Source organism: Hesperophylax consimilis, chromosome 30 (genome assembly GCF_061612785.1).
Source record: "Hesperophylax consimilis isolate HC1 chromosome 30, BYU_Hcon_1.0, whole genome shotgun sequence".
Taxonomy (NCBI): domain Eukaryota; kingdom Metazoa; phylum Arthropoda; class Insecta; order Trichoptera; family Limnephilidae; genus Hesperophylax; species Hesperophylax consimilis.
The window spans coordinates 5,498,723-5,516,203 of NC_142865.1; the positions used below are offsets into that span (position 1 = coordinate 5,498,723).

General features: G+C 35.0%; 1 protein-coding gene across 2 annotated transcripts in view; it reads right to left on the reverse strand.

Annotated features, from left to right (window-relative positions):
* LOC149409561 (ribosomal protein S6 kinase alpha-5-like) overlaps positions 1 to 17,481 on the reverse strand; it is a 157,292-nt gene that overhangs the window by 96,747 nt on the left and 43,064 nt on the right. For both annotated transcript variants that reach the window (XM_089649684.1, XM_089649683.1), the window contains one exon: positions 7,087 to 7,155. In XM_089649684.1, coding sequence (XP_089505810.1) covers positions 7,087 to 7,155 — 69 coding nt within the window. The remainder of the gene's footprint in view (positions 1 to 7,086; positions 7,156 to 17,481) is intronic.

The window sequence follows — 17,481 nt, forward strand, 5'->3', positions numbered from 1 at the left end:
CATGTCGCAAAGTTACAATTAGGGTTGTGGAACATCAGATTAAGATTATTTTTAGGGGATGACTTTTGGGAATTGTAAAAGGGAATAAAGATAGTTTTATTCAAATTTAGACTGAGGAGATTTCTATCAAGCCAATCTTTGACTGTTGCAATACATTTGTTGGCTTTACTGGTTGTTTCTTCCCACGTTTTACCTTGTACTGTTATTGCAGTATCATCGGCGAAAGAGAGAATTTTACCTGGTATTGCAATATTGCATAGGTCATTGATGTAGATTAGAAAGAGTAGTGGCCCTAAGACAGTTCCTTGAGGAATACCATGTTTTGCAAAGTCATAGGTGCTTAAGCTTGTTCCTATTTTTGTGCGTTGTTGGCGATTCAAAATATAGCTTTTTAATAACATGAAACTTTTGTTTTTAATACCGACTTTAGAGATTTTTTTTAATAAAATTCTGTGGTTGACTGTGTCAAACGCTTTCTTTAAATCCAAGAAAATGGTTAGTGTTTTAGTGTTAGAGTCAAGGTTAGAGTATATGCTTTTGGTTAAGCTAAAGATAGCGTCATCGGTGCACAGTTTGGTTCTAAAGCCGTATTGATTAGCTGAGAGGATATCATTAGATTCTAGAAAGTTAATAATTTGTCGTTTTAAACACTTTTCGAAGATTTTGGATAATTGAGAAGTTAAAGTTATAGGTCTGTAGTTGTCTGTTTTGAATTGAGATCCGGATTTATGTATTGGGATGATGTGAGAGAGTTTGAAGTCATTGGGGTAAATGCTATGCCTGATGCAGTTGTTGAAAATATGATGTATTGGAATGATTATATGCTTTTTAATTGATTTAATTGTGGTATTGCTAATGTTATCTGGGCCATTTGCAGACTTCTCTTTAAGGTTGTCAATTTGTTTTGAGATTTCAAGTTCTGTTATTTCTTTGAAGGTAGATAGTTCATATGTAGTGACATTAGAATCTGAAAGGCCGGGAGGAATTTGATTCGAGTGAATGCTAAGACTGGGATTATCATCTATGAGGGTTGAGGCGATGTTTGTAAAGAAGTGATTGAAATTGTTTGCAATGCTCTCAGCGTCTTCGATGGTTGTGTTATTGTCAGTAATGATTTTTTGAGGAATTTTATGAACTTTTTGGTTCCTGTTAGAGATTTCGTTTATGACGTGCCATGTTTTTTTGGAGTCGTTGTGAGCATTATGTAGTTGTGTAGAGTAGTATTGTTGTTTTTGTTTTTTTATGATTGAGTTTAGGTAGTTTCTAAATAAAATGTATTCGTTCCGTTTGGTGTGGTTCTGTGTTTCGTTTTTGGATGTGCAATATTTTTCGTGATTTTTATAAATCTTAAAAAGTTTGTTTCTGTGTTGTATTGAGATTATTAGTCCGCGCGTAATCCACGGTTTTATGTGTTTGTGCTTACTTTTTGGCGGTGCTATTGTTTCTTGACTTTTTTTAATACAATTTTGAAGTATTTCATAGAAGGTATTTAAAGCTAAATTTGGGTTGTCATTAGATAGGACAGCGATCCACGATTCTTCGTTCAGTAAGTTATTTAAAGTTGAATAGTTGATTTTAATCATTGCTTTGTTTTTCGGTTCAACAGAGATGGATAAATTTGGTGTATGATGGCCGTAAAAGGTGGGATAGTGGTCAGTTATGTCGATTTTTAATGTAGCGGATTTATGTTGGAAATTTTTATGTGTTTTTAGAAATATATGGTCAAGACATGTATCGTTTGGATGATTAGGTCTGGTAGTGTTGTTTATGTATGATAGGTATCCTGTGGAGTATAGAACATTTAGATATTCGTTTGCGGTCGGATTTAATACAGCGTTTTGTATATTTATGTTAATATCACCCATAAAAAATGCAAAATCGAATTGATTCGAGCTGTTATTGTTGATAAAAGTTTTGATTTCTTGTGTAAACAAAATTGGGGATAAAGAAGGGGAGCGGTATGCTGTTAAAATTGAGTATTTTTTTCCTTTGGAGGAGAAGGTTGCATGGACGGCATTTGCATATTTGAAATGAGTGTTGTCTATGCTAATGTTGGATATAGTGTGTATATTGTAAAATATGGTTATGCCATCGTGAGAGGTGTGTCTAGACGGAACTGAAAAAGTAGTGTAGTTTGGTAAGTTGAAAGGGGTACATTCGCGCATTTGTGTTTCAGTGAGTGCAATAAAATCAATTTGGAAGGTTAACGAATTTAAAAGGATACAGAAATCATCAAAAAATTTTCTAATGCTTCTGATGTTCATGTTTAGTATGTTGAAAGATGTGTCGTAGAAAAGTGTGTTTACATCTTCAAAATTGTCACATTCAAGAGTTTCAGGGATGCTGTTTTCTTCTGAAGGGGCCATTTTTAGTTGAGTCCGGAGGTCATCTTTGAAGGTACAGGAGGGAGTCCAGGTTATTGAAGGGGTATGTCGCTCGCGTCTCTGATGTATATAATTGGAGTATCCTTATTTTTGCGGAGAAGGACGTTCCCGTTCTTCGTCCACGCGTATTGGTAACCCATCGCCTTTGTTGCTCTCGCTAGTCAGAGAAGTTGTTTATTTTGTGGCGTCAGCTTATCGTTTATGTAGATGGGTTAATTAATTAGCAATATTTATTTTAAATAAGATTACAAAAAATCTGTCAACACATCAAAAAAACTACACTGAATGTATTTCATAGGATCAATTCGACGAAGGTTAGTTAGTGATCCAGGGGTTAATAAAACGTAAAAAAATGATTTAATTACAGTATAAATATCGGTAAAAAAAAAGATTTTTTTAAATGTTAAAATTAATGTAACTCTTTGGGAAACACAGGTCTGTCTCGACAACACATGGCGCCTAGAGAAAGAGAAAACAATATGAAATAATTTGGCACCCTAGCGCGATTTTACGCGAGAGTGAAAGGGACATCAGGATGGGTGTATTGGTGTCGCGCACTATCGCGTCTGCCAGGTGGTAACGGTGGAATATTGGGTAGGCGAGGTAGGTACCAAGTGCATATAAAACGGTCTTAAAATCGGAGAACGTGTTATATTGGCCAGTTAAATTTCATTGTCGGGTGAAGATTAGTTTTTTGGTAGCTTAAGTTAAGAGGAAGCTACAGCCAAAAATGTGTATATTCTTGGTATACCTTATATTGTAGGTAATAGGCATTAAAACCGCTTGACAAACGGAGTCTAGAAACGTTTGATTTCGACCAAAAAACTGGTTTTTATTTATTTTGTAAATAATTTTATCAGAAAGCAAAAAAAATAATCAAGTGAAACTGTCACAGATAATCTTAGCTATAATACTGTATTTTTAAAAAGTTGTTTCCTTTACGCGTTCATACATTTCAATTGAAAAAAAAATCTTTAGTAGTTTACATTTATATTTTTCATTGGGTAATTTATTTTTACATTTGTATTCTACTCAAGCGAAGCTATAGGAAAACCTTCAATTTATCTAAAGCATATTTTTTGGTATTCATAATGTACACCAATTCGTTATAAAGATTAATCAAAATAGTAATTTAGCATTAAGCTTCGCTTTAAGATTATTTTAAAGTATTGTCTCGCATTGCCAAGGTTTTATTAGTAACGTACCTAGTTATTGAGTTGATTTTTCACCAATACACCACTATAAAAAATTATCCAATTATTATTACTTGAATATGCTGTATAAAATTATGTGGTAGTAATGCGTTTATGACGACTTTGACTGCAATATTCTTACATGAAAAGTCCCATCGTTTCGCTGCTCTTTATACGCTTAAATATCACAGGTGTCGTGTTTATATTCAGCAGGCAGGTAGGGTGTTTAGCCAGGGGAACTATGGGTTAATGTAACTTAAAACTATAACTCATAACTCAACATGTTGTAGGTTGCCTGGTAGGTGGATAACCTTATTTTTAACGGTCAGATTCTAGTCTATAGCTACGTACCTTTAACATGCTTGCGAAACTGCTTAACTGGCAAGGGTTTAATGGCCTTAGGTAAAATGCATCATTTAAAAGGGGGAGGATGAATTTTTATTTATTTTTTACATGAATACCACACCAAGAGTCCCAGATTCCCGTCTAAAGCCGGTGGAACTATGGCATCCACAATTAGGGGTATGTTGTGAGGCTGAAGTTAATAATAATAATAATAATTGGATGACTTGTATAGCGCCGTTTTTGCGCAAAGCACCTCAAGGGCGCTGTACAAACCCATAATACATCTATCTCTACAGTGATCTATGTTAGTATGGGGTGGGAGAAAAGATGGAAAAAAGGACACATATTTTTTCAAATAGTACATATGTATTTATATTTTTTGAATAGATGTATTTTTTTTAAACTTTTTTGTTTGACTGAGGATTGAACCCTACTCCCCAGGGACTGGCTATAATCTGATGTGAAATTTTAAAACTTTTTTTTGGTTTTACGTAGGATTGAACTCTACTCCCCAGGGAGAGACAGGAGTCAAGAACGCTAACACCAAATCCAAATTCTAATTGAATAGTACCGACATTTATTTCGTATATAATCTACTGTAAATTGATATTTATTAATAATGCTCGCGCATGAGTGTAATCGACGACGAGTCCATCTGCCGAGTTAAAGCTCGATCGGATGTCGGGAAGTGTGTTAATTTGCGCTTAAGATTGGTATTCATTCATTATCGAAAACAAACGTGACATTCAAAAGTCGAGTTGCATCGCCAGACAATTTGTACGTAAAATAATGTAATCAAGATGGGGTTGTTTCGTGGGCCATCTTATCCTTCAACGATTGACAAATAAATAACAAAATGGCATTTTACCATAGACATATGAATATTAGTAGACCTGCCCTAAGTGATTAAAAGCGTATTATCCCCACTCCCCATACCGGTTCCATTGAGCCGGCTGGGCTCGCATATGGCCTCAAGTGAAATTTGAAAACGTGACGTCATCATTCTTGTGTGAACTATGGTCGAGGCATCATCGGTTCATTTTACGAAATAAAACGGCAAAATGTTGACTTGTGATATGAAAACTTGTAAAAATAGATGTGAAAAAGAGAATAAACCCAATTGTCGTATTACATTCCATAAGTAAGCATTATTTTACTTTATTTTAAGCTTATTCACACCGTATTATATGGATCAGTTTTAGAAACATATACTATCACATCTCAATGTAGCGATTCTCAAGTGTGCTCATCGTTGTTTACTGGGGTAAGTAAATTATGAGACATTTGTAAAAGTGTCTTAACTAAATACTCTGAAACTAACTACAACTCTGAAAATAGAAGCTGCCTTACTTTGCCGAATTTGGACTTCGCAAATTAGTTCATAACGTGGCGAGTAATTTGCGCTCCCATGTAGAAATGTCTATTCATTCAAAAGCAGATTTTACTTTTAAGAACTAAATGGTGATATTATAATGCGAGATGCCTATTTACTGTCAGATTGATTTATTGACGAATCACAGTCAGCCTTACTTCCTTCGTTCTTCAACAGTTGATTTTACCCCTCGCCATTAGCTTCTCGTCTATTAATTCCTATGTCTGTGCATTTTACAAATTACACCAAGACATTAAAAACTACGTACATTTCACGACAGATCACACGACTGATCTTACCGTTTGATACTTTTGAGTGAGAATATAATAAACGCTAGAATTTTACAAAGTTGTTCGTATATGTACTAGTATAGCACCTTCGTTCAGAAAATGAGATGTCTTTTAGCGTCACCTGCATTTAAAAGCATACAAATTCCGCTCAGGTAGCCGAGGTAAGTGTCAGTTTTTGTCCTTAGCGGAAATGCATTGACAAAATACTGCATTACAATATATTATAATACAATACAGAACTATGACAATGCTCACTTATAGTATAGTCACACTATGCCAAGGTTCCTTGCTTTGGCAAAAATGCGAAAATGGTCATAGTATTTTGTGAAAAATAGTAAGAAAATCAAATTTGTTCAAGTATGGAGAGCACACGAATCAGGCTATTGCATCTCTGTGAGGGAAGCGTTGTATGTGTTAGGGTGAACGGTGGTTTAATATTACAAAAGGTGTTAACCAAGGCTGCGTAATGTCACCGTGGTTATTCAATCTATACATGGATAATTTAATGAGGTGGGATTGGGCGCGAATTTGAGTAATCTGAAAGTATTTTGCATGTTGTATGCTGATGATGCGGTGCTAATTGCTAATAGTATGGAAGATTTACAGTCTCTCATGTCTAGGATGAACGAAGGTGTATGAAGAACGAGGTAACGATGAATGTAAGTATGTCGAAAGTCATGGTGTTTGAAAGAGAGAGTACGAAAACAGTGTGCAATGTAGTTTTGAATGATGAATACTTGGAGCAGGTGGATGATTTTTTTTAGTTTGGGGAGTTTTTTTACGAGAGATGGGAAGGCTGACAGAGATAGTGAAAGAAGGGTAAATGCAGGTAACTCCATTAATGGAGGATTGAAAGCAGTTGACACTAACAAAAAAATGTCCAAAGAAGCGAAGTTAGCAGTCCACAATGGAGTGCTGGTACCTACCCTGATGTATGGCAGTGGGGCATGGAAGGATTATAGTAGCCTGAATAGTAGAAGATTTCTGAGGAGTGTGTGTGATAAAACCATGTGTGAAAAATGCGGAGATTTGCAAAGAATGCAAGGGTGATGTAAGCGTAACGAGCAAGATTAAGAAAGGGACGCTTAGATGGTTAGGGCTTGTAGATCGAATGAATGAGTGTAAAGGAGAGTATATGACACGAATGTGAATGGTACAAGAAGTCGGGGACGCTCGAGGAAGACATGGCACGATCTAGTGAACCAAATATTTGAGTCGGGCCATGTAAAGAGAATAACAGAAGAGTATGTATGAATGTGAAAGACGCAAGGAGAGTGGGCCAGCGAGATTTGGGCGACGATCAATTCTCACTGCCTACCCCTGTAAGGAAACAACGTAATGGTTTTTAAGAAACTAATAAACGTAAGGTTATCTAAATGTCCCATTCACTCTCATCAAACCTTATTAAATAGACACTAATAAAAAATAAATAAAAAAATGAATATCAGATTACCTTACCCTGTACATAAATTTTAAAAAATAATGAAAATGTATAAACTCACCTCCAGTTCCTAACACTCGGATCATGTCAAAGTCTGACATAGAGACTGCAGCCTTGCCATTGAGGTTGACTGAAACAATTAAAAAAAATAATACATTTTCAAACATAGTAGAAAACAAATAACAAATATATATTGAGGTACTGTCAAAGAACGGTGCCCGGATAACTCATCAAAATGACAATTAAACACACCTTTAAATTATATTAATTATTCTATTATATATCGGTCACTACAAAGTACCTTCACTACATACCACGTCAGCTCAAAGACAATTTTTCTTCCTAGCTTCTAAAATCTTTAACCTTATCCCTGAATACCTAAAAACCGTGAGTCAACTCCATTCCTTTAAAAAAACTAATTACGAAATGTATCCTTAGGCCCAGGCTACACGAGCGGTTCTCCCGCCGCGGGAGAACCGCTGTAAACCGCTCCAGACACAATTTACTATGAACGTTGTATGGCCCAGGCTACACGAGCGGTTCTCCCGCCGCGGCCGCTCGCGGTTCACGGGCGGGAGAAATTCGACCGCCGCATGCAGCGGTTCTCCCGCAGCGGATAACCGCCACGTTCATACTACACGAGCGGTTTCCCCGCTTTTGCTCATTCCCTGCGAGAGAGCGTTGTTGGTCGGTCGTGCGCGTGAAGGATTCATGTTACAACATGTTTGATACGGAGCGATTCATAATAGAAATACAAGATCGGCCTGCTTTATATGATGTAAAGTTAAATGATTACGCCAATCGAGAATTAAAAGCAAAGTTATGGATGGAGATAGGACAACAAATGATGGATCATTGGGATGATTTAGGACCAGAAGATAAAAACAGATCTAGTGAGTATACTTTTTATTCTTATACAGGGTGACCTCAAAAATGTTAGAGAAACTTTATAGGATGGTTTTGTATCGATAATGAACATTCTAGATCAGTTCCTATTAATTGAAATATGCTTGAAATTTTTTGGTTTTGCGATGCAGTTAACGTGAGTATGAATAAATGTACGCGAATTTGACGATTATAATGAACGCTTCTCCATCTTGAAAAGTTTCACCAATATTTTTGGGATCACAGGGTAACCATATGGCATTTACGAATATACAGTTTTTTTTAAATCATAAACGCTAAATAATAATGTTATAATAGTTGAAATTTAATGTTAGTAACCAGCGTCTTAATGAATCATCCTGTTTTGCCAAGGAACGGCACCAGGACCATTGAAGTATCGAATAAACGAATCTCTTACTGTAATGCCAGTAGATCGGCCTGCAACTGCCTGAACTACATCGTATTCTTCGAAATCACATTCAATCGTGTCTTCAAATCGATACCCATCTCTGCGTCTTACAAAGTTGTGTAGCACACAAGCTGCTTTTATAATGGGTATGGCACTCGGTGGATTGATCATGATGCTTGAATGAAATATTCTCCACTTTGCGCTGAGAATACCAAACGCACATTCGACAAAACGGCGAGCTCTTGATAATCGATAGTTATAAATTTTCTTGGGCAATGTTATGTTTCGTAAAGAAAATGGTCTCATAACATTTTTGTTTAGACCAAACGCAGCGTCACCTACAAATACAAAAGGCACAGGTGGTTGTCCTATATTGTCAGGAAGATAAGCGGGCTCTGGTAGATCTAACTGAGAATTTATTAACTTTTGCCCAAAATTTGAACTTTTGAAGATTGATGAGTCAGCTTCTCGACCTGGAGCACCAATATCAATGGATGTAAAACAGTAGTCTGCGTCCACCACTCCAAATAAAATAAGAGAATGGTATTTTTTGTAATTAAAATATTTAGATCCACCTTTCGGAGGGCAAATAATTCTAATATGTTTGCCGTCCATGGCGCCAACGCAATTAGGGAAGTTCGCTTCTTTGTAAAATTTCTCAGCAATATTGATCCATTTTTCTTTATTTGGTTTTGGCATTTCTAAAGGTGCCAATTCTTCCCAAATAGCTTGACATGTATCTTTTACAATAAATGGTATGGTTTTTCGTGAAATTTGAAAATCGTATTCCAAATCTGTGAATGTTCCCCCTGAAGCCAAATATCTGAAAAAATAAATCATTGTCATCATCAGCCAATATTGTCTACTGCTGAACATAGGCCTGTCTCAGAGCTCGCCACAACGTAAAAAATAATAGATGCATTATAAATATAATATATTTCTTTTTTTTACAGTAAAAGATCTCATGAAGAAGTGGAAGAACATCAAAGACAGTTATATGAAAGAAGTAAAGTCAGAAACCAACACAGTGTCGGGACAATCAGCACAAAAAAAAAATATATATATTTATTTTGACCTCTTGTCCTTTTTACGCCCTACTGCTGCCAGTACTTCAGACGAACGTGAGTCTAGTATTTCTCCTGTGGTTTTAACACAAAATCAGGAGATAGAAGCAGATGTTCTAATGAGACCACCTCAAGAAAGACAAGTTTCTATGAAGAAAAACCAAAAAGAAAAAAATGCAATTCCTCATATAACCAAAATTTTGAACGAAAGTTTGCAATTGCAAAAAGATAACAAGGATAAGGATGAAAAGGGAAATCGTGCATTTCTTATGTCGTTTGTACCCATTATGAATTCGATGACACTAGATTTGGCTATGGAAACCAGATATCAAATCACCAGTTTATTCAGAAATATACAAAGAAAGCAAACAACCTACGCAAATAATGAAAATACAAATCCCGATATTCCCAGCAACTTGTCTGAATTTATTTACCGCAGAAACCAGGATGGGAGCTCAGGCTCAAGAACATATTCTGAAGCATTTTCTCCAATAAGCAGAGTAGCATCGCCACAAAATGAGACTGCTTCTGACACATCACAAGAAAATGATGATTATTATAATATTATATCTTACCTACCTCTTCAATAAATTACTCTGGTCTACTTTTTATTAATAATTTTTTTTAAATAAAATAATAAATAATATTATGTGATTTTATTTACCTGAGTGTGATAGCCAAGCGTTCTGCAGGTTTGATGGATCGTCGCATGTTTGTATCTTGTTTGTTAATACTATGGCTCACAATTGATAGAAGTTCATCAAACGAGTTCACAGACATTCTGTAGTATGTGAAGAACTTTTGAGGATTATCTCGGTGTACACTAAACATTAAATGAAATATTCCGGAATTTAAACGATTACTTAATATTGGTGCCACCCAAACACTTCGTCGTTTTTTTTTTTTAATAACTCTATTAAAATAAGCGCTCCAAGAGCAGTGATCATTGGCGGATCCATTTTGAAGAATGAACCAAATAATGTCCGCGGTCGCTTTCTCGAGCGGTTTCCCGCGGCGGGAGAACCGCTCGTGTAGCCTGGGCCCGTCTGTAGCGGTTTACAAGCGGTTCTCCCGCGGCGGGAGAACCGCTCGTGTAGCCTGGGCCTTACACACGGAATACATTACAACTACAATACCCATTCATTCTACACTCTATCAATTTAATCACCTTTCAGACAAAACATAATATATCCTTATTCCCTAACTTAGCGGTATAGTATGTACATAATTAATTAGTGTGATCTATTTACTAATAATTTCTCAAATTTTTCATATTCTTATAATTCTCTAACTTCTCCATCGTCTTCTTGTAACCCAAACTAGCTATGCAACATTTTTTCTTATTTATATTATAGTAATGTATAGATTCTATGTCCGCAAACTGTAAAATTCACCCGCCATAATCCCTAGCACGGAGGGTGAAATATCACAAAAAAACACATGTACTCTCTAAATCATGTATCAATAAAATAAAATAAATATTACGTAAGTTAGGTTTATTTTTAAAGGTGTGTTGAATTATGATGGAACCGTTTGTGGATAACTTAACCTAACCAGTACAGAGAACCAAAACCTAGTACTATCATGACAAAACCATTACCGATGGTCACCTTACTAATGACGCTATTTCACAACCAAAAATACCTGTAGTCTGGAACTCAATTATAATTATCAGTTAGGTCCATAAGTGCAACAGGGTTCAACGCACCACATAAACTAACTTACACTAATACAAGCTATTAGTGAAATGTCATCATTATAAGTCGAGGATTTTTGTTAGTTTGTCGACCAATTCGGGTGCAACAGTAGTTGTACAGGTTTTTCCAATAAGAGGTGTTATTTTGATATTCAGTCGTAAAAGATCAATGGTTTCGTTGCTTGTGTGGCACGTAGCGCCGTCTCGTTGAAATTAAACGTTGTCCAGATCAATACCATCCAATTCCGGCCATAAAAAATCATTAATCATCTCTCGATAGCGCAAACCATTCACCGTAACTGTTGCTCCAGCCTCATTTTCGAAAAAGTAAGGTCCAATGACTCCGGCGGACCATAAACATGACCAAACAGTCACACGTTGAGGATAGAGAGGCTTTTCAACAATAACTCTTGGGTTTTCCGAGCCCCAGATGCGACAATATTGCTTGTTGACGAAGCCACCGAGGTGGAAATGGGCCTCATCACTCAAGATGATTTGCATTTGATTCACTCAAGTGAATTTTAATAATTTCAATGCGTTGTTGAAGTGTGTATCGTTCCATTTGTATTGGCGTAGTTTCTACTTGTCAAATGTCAAAAAATGACAGCTTCAAAAGTAACATCTACCGAAATAGCGGGCTATTCAAAATAACACCTCTTATTGGAAAACCCTGTACATCAATTTGTTTAATTATTGGAGACAATATTAGCGATTCCTAAACGAAAATCTGAAATAGAAAAATCAGAAAAAGATACGGTCACATCTAGGACTCGAACCCAGGAGCCTTGCCTTGCCGGGGCACCGCTCTACCAACTGAGCATATGGGACCCGATCTCCTTCGGTCATATTTAAATGTATAATACTTCGAATAAGAACTACCAACATTGTCTTCATTTTTATTGGCAACTATCTTTATGTAATTTGTTTCTGTACAGGACCAGTCTGGGCATTCCCAATCTGGGACTGGAATCGACAACTCTACCAATGGAGATGACCGACATTTATTGCGTATATTAACTGTTGTATTGTTATTGAATTTCAGAAAAATGCGTATATGTCATCGTGTGTTTACGTGATTGCCACAAAAAGTTTATACGATGCATTGTCATCGACAAAGAGTGTATCTGCCGAGTTTCAGCTCGATCGGATGTCGGGAAGTGAGTTCATTTCTGCTTTTTTTAAGATTGGCATTAATTATTTCAATAATTATTATTTTTTACATTAAACCACACAGGAGGCCGTGAGGAAAATAATTTCCATCAGGGAATGTCATATTTGGAGATGCTGTGTGGAGGGTCCTTTTTAAGGAAAGGGATGAGAGAAGGTTCTAGGAAGGTAAAAGTTATGAGTTTTGGGTAAGAATCTAGGGATCAGTGTTCACGAGTGACGGATATATTATATGAATATATCCCTCCCATAAAGAGAAATTAAAACAGATGTATTTAAAACGAAAACAAAAAAGATTACGAAGGTTTTGTGAAAGTTCGGATGAAATTTGTGTAAGGTCCAGCCCTGTGTATGTGTAGGTCCATTTATTGTTGCTAATTGTTGCTAGTTGCTAATTGTACCTACCTAACATTAGTTATTGAAATAGTAGTATTTAAAATAATTTATGGTGACACTTTTAGACTTGTTCGTCGAATCCGCATTCGTATAGATAATTTAAATGATAAGATTAACAAAGATGTAATTTATTAATTTCTTATTCTATAATAAGTTAGAATGCATTATATGTTAACTAGCTAGTTTGGCTGGCTCCACACAAGAGGCCCTGAGGGAATTATTTTCCTCAGGCCCTATTTCATCTTTGGGGATGCTGTGTGGAACAGAATATTATATTTGAGACAAAAAAGGGAATGACAATGTTGTACAGCGATCTATCCTCTCTGTCTACCCCTTCGGGGAAACTGCGTGATGGTTCGTTGGTTAGCAGGGAATAAAATGTTGTCAGGTTATTCGTGACCCAAGAATGCTTGTGTCTGTTTAACCCTTCAGTACTTTAATAACTGTTGTACAGTTTGCAATGTTTTCTATGTATTTCAAATGCGCTATGTAAATCATATTTTATACAAATACTGTTTTAGAAACTAGATAAAATTATCTTTCCGGTGTATGCAATTAAAATAAACATTACTATTTACAAATAATAAAAAATTTAATATCAAAAGTGAAAAATGTTGACAAAAACGCTAACCACATTTTTGCGATGATGCACTACGTAGTAATGCAAAATCATGTGTTGAAATTTTGGTCGCCTAGAAATGTTTCAGATGCTTTAATTAAATACTACGAGTAGAATACATCTTGGCCTTTGAAATAATCGAGTATTTTTTAGATAAGTCTTTTTATAAGCCCAGAAAAAAATAATGTATAAGGCCTATGAAAACTGCTTTAAAGTTCAAAATTTCCTACTTACGAACCTATTTTCGGTTATGGTTTTATTGTATAATGTGGCAAATTAAGTTTTTTATAAAATGATCGGAAAACATTTAAATATTTATGCCTGAACATCCACAAAATAAAATAAAAGGCACTTTTTGGCCATGTTCTTTTCTTGCCTAAATCAAAACAGCTGGATGGTGTTAAGCGGGAATTTAAGCCTTATCGCCATCTACGTAAGAAGTGTTATTGATTGCGGCTCGATTCAAAATATTACACGACATAGTGCATCATAGAAAAATTGAAAGACCTCGATATTTCGAAAACACGTTCGGAATTTTCAATAAAACTGTACCTTCACTTTTATCTCGTTCATATAATAAAAGATAAGAAATATTTTTTAAAGTTAAACCGATTGTTACGATAGCGACGCGAAATATGAATTATTTGGCTATTTTTAGGGTTTTATTATTGGATTCCAGTATAAATATTTGAGGCAAACTAAAAAATATTGTTTATCTTTCTAACTTCAATTTTTTTTAGTTTTTCCGCGTAATAGAAAAAAGATAAAAATACTTTTATAACATAAGGACGCCCGGTCATATATGACCCTCAAACGCTGGAGGTGTTAAATACATATATTTGAATTTGGATTTCGTTTTCGTAAATGAATAAACATATGAATCTTGGAAATGGAAATTAACCCACTTCCCGAAATCCGATTGAGTTGAAACTATATCGGCACATATAGGCATTTCTCTGATGTCATTACAGCAGTTAATATACGAAATAAATGTCGGTCCCACCAAATCGTGATTTGACTCAGGAACGTTTGATCCTCAGTCAAACCTTTAACAATTTGAACAGTTCATCAAATTTCAAAGATGATTTTCAAATTCTGTGAAGGTTTTGTTCAAGATCTGTTATTATTTCAGCTTCGCTAAACAACTGGCCAATAATGATATATTAACAGAACTTGAAAATCAACTCAAATTCTGTGAAGGTTCTGTTCAAGATCTGTTATTGTTTGAGCTTTGCTAAACAACTGGCCAATAATGATATATTAACAGAACTTGAAAATCAACTCAAATTCTGTCAAGGTTCTGTTCAAGATCTGTTATTATTTCAGCTTTGCTAAACAACTGGCCAATAATGATATATTAACAGAACTTGAAAATCAACTCAAATTTTGTAAAGGTTCTGTTCAAGCACTGTTATTATTTCAGCTTTGCTAAACAACTGGCCAATAATGATATATTAACAGAACTTGAAAATCAACTCAAATTCTGTAAAGGTTCTGTTCAAGCACTGTTATTATTTCAGCTTTGCTAAACAACTGGCCAATAATGATATATTAACAGAACTTGAAAATCAACTCAAATTCTGTAAAGGTTCTGTTCAAGATCTGTTATTATTTCAGCTTTGCTAAACAACTGGCCAATAATGAGAACTTGAAAATCAACTCAAATTCTGTAAAGGTTCTGTTTAAGATCTGTTATTATTTCAGCTTTGCTAAACAACTGGCCAATAATGATATATTAAGAGAACTTGAAAATCAACTCAAATTCTGTGAATCAACCTGTACTAAGGACGGATTGTTTCGGAGAATTTGAACAATTCATCAAATTTCAACTTTTATTTTCGGGTTCTATGAGAGTCCTATTCAAGTTATGTTATTATATCATTATCGGCTAATTGAATGACACAACTGAAATAAAAACAGAACTGGTAAAAATCTTTCACAGAACTTGAAAATGAACGTTGAAATTTGATGAATTGTTCAAATTTTCCGAAGCAACCCGTCCTAAGACATTTTAAAATTTCAAAGGAGTTAAGAGCCATTATTACTGAGCCATCTTGAAAGGGTTAATAATCATTTCTGAAAAAAGTTCCAACGGCAACATTCATTGCTAATTTGCAGAAAGCGAAAATGATCGTGACAAATAATGCATTTGAATTGCATCTAAACGCATTCGGAATAACTGCAGCACGTGTAGGAAGGTATGTACGTCAGTCGGATTGCACACCAATATCCATTATTGATTGCTAATAATAATAACCCAGCACATATTCAAAGGCGACGCACTACGTCGTGTAACATTTTGAACCAAGCAGCTAACAATACCACCCCTTATGTATTAATTACCGCTTAAGACTTCTGGCCTCGGAAGGACATTACTAGCCACAAATATCGTATTCCATTATAGGACAGATCTATAAAAGTATTTTTGATTTATTTATATTATTTTTATATAATATGTTTTATAAATATCGATCCGGTAAACAACCAACTTTATTTTTGAAGTACTAGTACATATTGAATTATTTGACGGGTTGGGAATAAATAGATAAAAAATAGACAAATAGATCACACTAATTAATTATGTACATACAATACCGCTAAGTTAGGGAATAAGGATATATTATGTTTTGTCTGAAAGGTGATTAAATTGATAGAGTGTAGAATGAATGGGTATTGTAGTTGTAATGTATTCCGTGTGTAAGGATCCATTTCGTAATTTGTTTTTTAAAGGAATGGGGTTGACTCACGGTTTTAAGGTTTTCAGGGAAAAGGTTAAAGATTTTACGAGATAGGAAGAAAAATTGTCTTTGAGCTGACGTGGTATGTAGTGAAGGTACTAGGTAGTGACCGTTGGTTATTGTTCTGGTGGTGTAGTTGTGTTGTAAGAGAGTTTTGTTTTTATATTTGAACAGGAAATGTATTAGTGAAAATTTTAGGTGTTTAAGACCTTATACTCTATGAGGATATATAGTGTACAAATACAGTAGGATTATCCCTGCTAGAAGAATAACTCGTAGAACTGACAACAAACGTAGAATTAAAAATGAAAATCAAGAATGACTACCAACAATTTTGGCCGCAGAAGCGAATCTCCTAACTGTACCCTGCAGTATAGTGTTTTGATCGGTTGTTCAACTATTTCTGATAGCATTTCCGTCGTCGTATATGTGTGAACGTGGATTTAAGTGAAGCTTAATGCTAAACCACTATTTTGATTAATCTTTATCGAATTGGTGTAGATTATGAATACCAAAAATTATGCTTTAGATAAATTGAAGGTTTTCCTATCGTTTCGCTTGAGTAGAATACAAATAAAATAATAAATTACTCAATAAAAAATATAACTGTAAGCTACAAAAAAATTTATTTTTCTAGACTCCGTTTGTCAAGCGATTTTAATGCCTTATTACAACTAAAAAGAGAAATCGGCTGCGAGTTACTGAACGCAGCGACTTTTAAGTAAAGTCGAGCTATTAACGAATAATATTTGGATGATTTGTTTTTGTGCAAAATCACCTCAAAGGCGCTGTATAAATATATGATAAATTTCTGCAATGATTCTATGTATGAGTTTTATTTCCTCTAATTGAAACATTATTTGATCTCAGAAATAGGTTATAATGCATGTTTAAAAATTATATTTGCAATAACTGTTTTTAAGATACATAAAAGATAGTAATGTAAAAAGGTAAGTTAAAAAATATGGGAGCCATTAGATTTTGTTTAAATCTCAAAGTGGGCGGTGGTCGAAATAAGTTTGAGAGCCTATCATCTGTCATCAATTTACTAAAAATGAATTATATTGATAATAACGACAGTAAAATATTTCGATATCTCAAAAAATTACAAAGTAAAAACATTCAAAGTGGACTTGGATAAAACGTATACAATAATTTCTCGTGATGTCATACGAGACGAAATTAGATTATTGACAAATTTTAATCAGTGTTTAATGCAGCAGCACGGCTCATAACCCGAGTTTCTAAATATTCGCACATTTCAGAACACCTTCGTAACCTTCACTGGCTCAAGTGCCCTGAAAGAATCCATTACAAACTGTGCTGGATGGTGTTTAAATCCATCAATGAAATGGCCCCACCCTACATCTCTGAACTATTTGTCCCGGAAAACACTGGTCTGAGGCAGTCAACTCTTAGATCAGCAACATCATCAGCTGTAGGCAGACTGATGGAACCTAAACGCAAGCCAAATACTAAGTT